General features: G+C 45.9%; 1 protein-coding gene across 1 annotated transcript in view; it reads left to right on the forward strand.

Moving 5' to 3' along the window:
- Positions 1-953: 953 nt before the first annotated feature.
- The window catches only part of trim67 (tripartite motif containing 67), a gene marked incomplete at both ends in the record, with an annotated part of 33063 nt that continues 28016 nt past the window's right edge, over positions 954-6000 (forward strand). The window contains one exon of the mRNA XM_079754102.1: positions 954-1787. Within this exon, the coding sequence (XP_079610228.1) occupies positions 954-1787 (834 nt within the window). The remainder of the gene's footprint in view (positions 1788-6000) is intronic.

Below are 6000 nucleotides of genomic sequence, written 5' to 3' on the forward strand. Positions count from 1 at the left end.
AGGTGTAAATGATCACATTCTCCTCTTCACAGCCTACGGCTCAGGATGAACCAAATTAGTCATTCAGTCATCCCTTCATTCAAATCAGTGTGAAGGGAGATACATATAATTAATATTAACTGGTAGTTCCTCGTCGACAGTTCATCAAGGAATAGTATCAGCTTGTAATGCAATATAGCTGTGTGTGTGTGTGTGTGTGTGTGTGTGTGTGTGTGTGTGTGTGTGTGTGTTTATAGCCATGTATTAGCCTTGGGCCTGTTGCCTTGTGAGATCTTGATGGGAGAAGGAGAGGAAGCTGTCCTATGGGTGGCATGGAGGCCCCTCGTGAGGGAGCCAGGCGAGCTCCTATTAAAAGTTCAGTGTAATGAGTTGCCTGACAAGACTGGATTAACAAACAGCCAAAGTGGGCCCTGGGGCCCACGATGACCAGGGTTCTCATGAGGGTCTCATAATGCTTGCTGTGTGTGCACTTAATGACAATTTGATTATTTGCGTAACATTTATCATCACAATTATTTCCCCATTCTTCATCTTAAAGAATCGCTGATAACCACCTCAAGGGCAGCAACAAACGGTCCAGAAAACATTACCGGGTGACGGTGATGTCATCTTCATCATTTTGATATTTACTTAATTTACTCATAGAGGTTTTTTTGTTAAGGTCTCAGATAGACCGATCTGCATTTTAAGTATACAAAACGAGTAAATATTGTATTATAGTGTGCAGGCTAAAGAGTGATAGGATAGGACAGTCAACTATGTAGCAACTCGCAGGGAACCACAACGAACAGCCAATCCTCTGCTCCTTCACGTCTGCGCATGCGCGGGGAGGCTCGAGTGGAGCTGTCCGTATCAACCAGTGCTGGAGTGTTTTCAGTGATCTCAGCCGACTCTCCGGCTCCGCTCATGTAGCTATTTTCATCTCTCGGTTAAAAAGACAGAAATTACAAAATATGGACGAAGAGCTTAAATGCCCCGTGTGTGGCTCTCTCTTCAAGGACCCTATTCTTCTACCATGCTCGCACAACATATGTTTGGCGTGCGCGCGGAACATCATCGTCCAGACCCCGGAGGGCGAGACACCTCCACACGGCAGCAGTAGCCGGGCGTCGGGCACCTCGGACTATGACTACCTGGACATGGACAAGATGAGCATGTACAGCGAGACGGACAGTGGCTACGGCTCGTACACGCCGTGCCTCAAGTCCCCGAACGGGGTGCGAGTTTTTCCGCCCACTATGGTCGGCGGTGGCGGCGGCGGCGGTGTCCATCGCCAACACTGCTCAATCACGTGTCCGCTGTGCCACCGCAGCGTCTCGGTGGATGAGCGGGGACTCAAGGGCTTCCCCCGGAACCGGCTCGTGGAGTCTATCGTCTCGCGCTACCAGCAGAGTCGCGCCGTGGCCGCGGTAAAATGTCAGCTGTGCGACCGCAACCCCGTCGAAGCCACCGTGTTCTGCGAGCAGTGCGATGTGTTCTACTGCGCCCCGTGTCAGCAGCGGTGCCACCCCTCCCGCGGTCCGCTCGCCAAGCACCGCCTGGTCCCACCGAGCCAAGCGGCGAGCGCTGCGAGCGCGGCGGCGAGAGCGGGCGCTGCCCAGCAGCCGCCAACGCAGCATCCGCCAGCCACCGCGCGCAAGCCAGCCACCTGCGCGGAACACGAAGCGGAAAACTTCAGCATTTATTGCATGAACTGCAAGGTTCCCGTGTGCGCAAAATGCATGGAGGAGGGCAAACACGCCAAGCACGACGTGAAGCCCCTGGCCGTTATGTGGAAACAGCACAAGGTGAGGGAGAGAATTAAGACATGAGGAATGCCCACCTCATCGTTATAATCATCACAGCAGAAGAGAGCGAGAGAGAGAGAGAGAGAGAGAGAGAGAGAGTGTGTGTGTGTGTGTGTGTGTGTGTGTGTGTGTGTGTGTGTGTGTGTGTGTGTGTGTGTGCGTGTGTGTGGGGGGGGGGGGGGGGGGCGTGCGTGCATGTGTGTGTCTCTATCTGTCTATAACATATCACTAAAGACGGAATTGGCACTCACTCACACACACACACATACTCACGTACACACACTCTCGCACACGCACACACGGAGGTGCGTTGTCACGACAACACCAAGGAGTTCTTGATGTTAAACTCTTGAGTTGAAATAAAAGCAACAGACCTATAATCAGGATGATGAGCGAATCTGTGTTTGTCCCATGATGACACCTCTGGAAAAAGGGTCTATCACAAGACATGTTGGATTTGATGAGAATTTATTGGATGAGGCCGTCAGGTTGGGTTTAATGTTTGAGAGCGAATCCTTCAAATACAGAGATCTGACTAAAAGGCTAGTAATAGGAGTAAAAGCACTCTGTGTCTTCACCTTCTTGAAGGGTTTAAAGTTTGTGACTGATCCGGGCAGTAGCGTTAAAGTAATATCGGTGCATGACTTAGGCTACGCCTGATTCTAAAATGTGTAGCCGTTGGCTAAGTTTAGCCCACAACTTCCTGTCATTTTGACGGTTGTTTCGTAAGGGCATCAACGTCATTGTCAACCTTCTTACCCTGACTGCAAATTTAAAAATATATATATAATTAGTCTGCCTCAATGAGCGGCTATATGGGTCAGTGGGACTGATCTCTCTCTCCCATTCTCTCTCTCTCACTCACTCTCCCACTCGCTCCCTCTATCTTTCTCTATTTTTTTCTTCTGCATGAATGCAAGCATATGGCCTCCAGTTAAGTATACAGTGTGCCCTCTCTCACACTCCCCCCCCACACACACACACACACTCTCACTTACTCTCTCTATCTCAGGGGGATATTAGAGGCGAATTAGAGGTGTTCAATACTAATAATCATAGTCATTGATTTTGAAACTATAGTTTTATTTAGTGTGTTCATCCATTCATTCATTCATGAAATGCTATTTTTTGAAGAGAGACAGACTGAGTGAAGGAGATGAGAATTGTTGAATCTGGTCGATTTGATTTACAACATTGAATTCTAAAGCTTTTATATTTGTTTAAGTGTTTGAAAATCACACTGAACTGGGTTGTAATGAATCAGCACAGGATACATGCACCTGCATATATATGGAAGTGTGTCTGCGTGTGTTTACATTTACATTTACATTTGGGGTATTTAGCAGACGCTTTTATCCAAAGCGACTTGCAGTAAGTACATTTGTCAGAAGAAACAGAAACAACAATATATCGCTGTCGGTAAGGTAAAGATGTTCATAGAAACAAGTGCCAAGCACTAGATAAGTAGGATAAGACGCTACACCATGCTAAGTACTATTTTTAAGTGCCAAGACGTACAACACACAAATGTTTCAGTCCCATGTGGTCTGATCTACCAATCTGTCTCTGGGGTTGAGGGAATGAAATGGGCTTGTGTGTGTGTGTGTGTGTGTGTGTGTGTGTGTGTGTGTGTGTGTGTGTGTGTGTGTGTGTGTGTGGCAGCATACCATATAAAAGGGAATTAAATCATACATCAGAATTTTGCATAATGGCTTCATTATGTTTTTTTTCTCCCATTGTGTAAGTATGTGTGTGGTTGCCATGGTTTCAACGTCTTATATTGGAATGTGCAGCCATACAGAAAGAGATTAAGGCTACAAGTCGTTTTTAAATTGTTTTATTATTACGATGGATCAAACACAAGTACAGCCTGCAATTTCCCTGGGGCGGCCAGCATTGTCCCCCACCCTGTGGAACACACACACACACACGCACGCACACACACACACACACACACACACACACACACACACACACACACACACACACACACACACACACACACACACACACACACACAGTATTTGCCATATGCATATACACTTATAAGCATAAAAATGCATACACGTTAGTCTGCACGTACACGCGCACACACACACACACACAGACACACACACGCGCACGCAAACACACACACTTGAGAGAGGTATGAATATGCATGTGCAGGGCAAATTAACTCTTCATGAGGGAATGCTGAGGATGTTACACTGATCCAGTTTTCTCTGATCACTCGCAAGACCTGCTTCTATTTTAAGAACACACACACATTCACATACAGATGTGCATTCCCACACACACACACAGACACACACACACACACATGTGCATGTATACCTTTGTGTGTGTGTGTGTGCGTGCGTGCGTGCGTGCGTGCGTGCGTGTGTGTGTGTGTGTCAGATAGAGCATGTGCACATGCATGTTGACCTAACTAAGCCTACTGCCACGGTTAATTCAATACGTAAAGACAAAAATGCTTTACAAGTTACAATAGCAATAGTGCATGTCACACACGTGCACATGCATGTTCATTCAGCATAGTCCGGGGTCGATAGATGGTCATGGGCCAGCTGGCCAGCTGAGTCTCATTCCATAGGAGGACAGGGCATTAAGTAACGCATGCATGTGTGAGTGCCCGATTCTACAAACATTCCACAGACCGATTTATATTCTCATCAGGTTTTGTTCAAGGCAGAGGGGGGGCTTAACACATCCTGCCTGTAGATTTATTTAATGAGAAAAACAAAACACTTGTAGTCAACTTGTACGTTCATGTTAGAGTTATCCTTGCCTGAGTCGTTGGTCTCCCCTGCTAAGCAGGAAGAAATTAAGGTACTACTGTCCATCGATGTGGCGCAAACATTTCAGCTAATGTTCTGCTATGCCTTTGTCGAAGTAAGGAAGTAGGCATACACATTTCAAATCCAAATAGACGATAGAGTACATTGTTTGGGCATTCTTCATGCAGTTGAGTAAAATCCATTTCAAATGGAAATTAGTTGTATTATAGATGACTGGTGGAACAGCTTGCTGACCTCATTCTGAACGGTACTGGTACCATCCTGATTGGTCAGCTTTTGTTGCTAGTGTCCTCGGGCTCAGGTGGTTGTAGTAGTAGTAATAGTAGTAGTAGTAGTAGTAGATGTAGTAGTGGTTCACACACACATAGCATTTATGTACACACACACACACACACACACACACACACATGCAAGGGCACACTTTCACAGCCACACACACACACACACACACACACACTTGAACACAAACACGTGCAAATGTACACTCACACACACACAAGCTCACACACTGTCAAATACGTGCTTCATGAATATAGGTTAATAACACGGTGGCTGACTTCCCGGTGTGTCTTCAGCACACTCAACCAGGTCTGCTAGAACGGCCTTGCGTGGGCATGTGCGACTGAAGCCATATGTTTATAAATAGCAGCAGAAAATGTACATGTACGTAAAAAGCAAGAGCTACATGGAGAGGGAGAGCAAAACATGGTTGAAAAGAGAGCGAGGAAGAGCCAAAGAGAAAGGTCTATTTTTAACCAGGCCCTCCAAAGAGCATGGTGGCTGACCAATTGCACAAGAGTAGAGTATTGTTACCATGGATACAAAGAGCAACTCATGTCTTTATTAAGAAGATGTTACACAATTAAAAAAATCCATACTCATCAAAACAGTTATTCACTAAATCCTTTTGACAGCGATCAGTAGTTAACACATTTTCAGTAACTATTTCAAACTCATATTTTCATCATTGAACCATAATCATATGGTATATTTTCTGTAATTTCCTTACTTTTTCTGTTATACATTCCCAATAATGAAAACCAGGGCAACAATGCAACATACAAGCTCTCAATTAGAAATCTTGCTTCTGTCGCTACATATATTTTTTCCTTTGCCTACCCCCGCCCACATACGTGGGCCGGCGGTACATACGTTCATTAATAGCCAAGATGGCCTGATCAATAATTGATTGTACATACCTTCCCCTCAACCCTCCCCCCAACCATATGGCTCACCCTTTTCCCTGTCTTCCCCATTTTTCCTCTTGAGATTTACCATAAGTACACCATTGAGGATAGTCCTCTCTCTCTCTCTCTCTCTCTCTCTCTCTCTCTCTCTCTCTCTCTCTCTCTCTCTCTCTCTCTATCTCTCTCTCTCTCTCTCTCTCTCTCTCTCTCTCTCTCTCTCTCTCTCTC

Source organism: Pollachius pollachius (genome assembly GCF_949987615.1).
Source record: "Pollachius pollachius genome assembly, chromosome: 16".
In the NCBI taxonomy this organism is placed as follows: domain Eukaryota; kingdom Metazoa; phylum Chordata; class Actinopteri; order Gadiformes; family Gadidae; genus Pollachius; species Pollachius pollachius.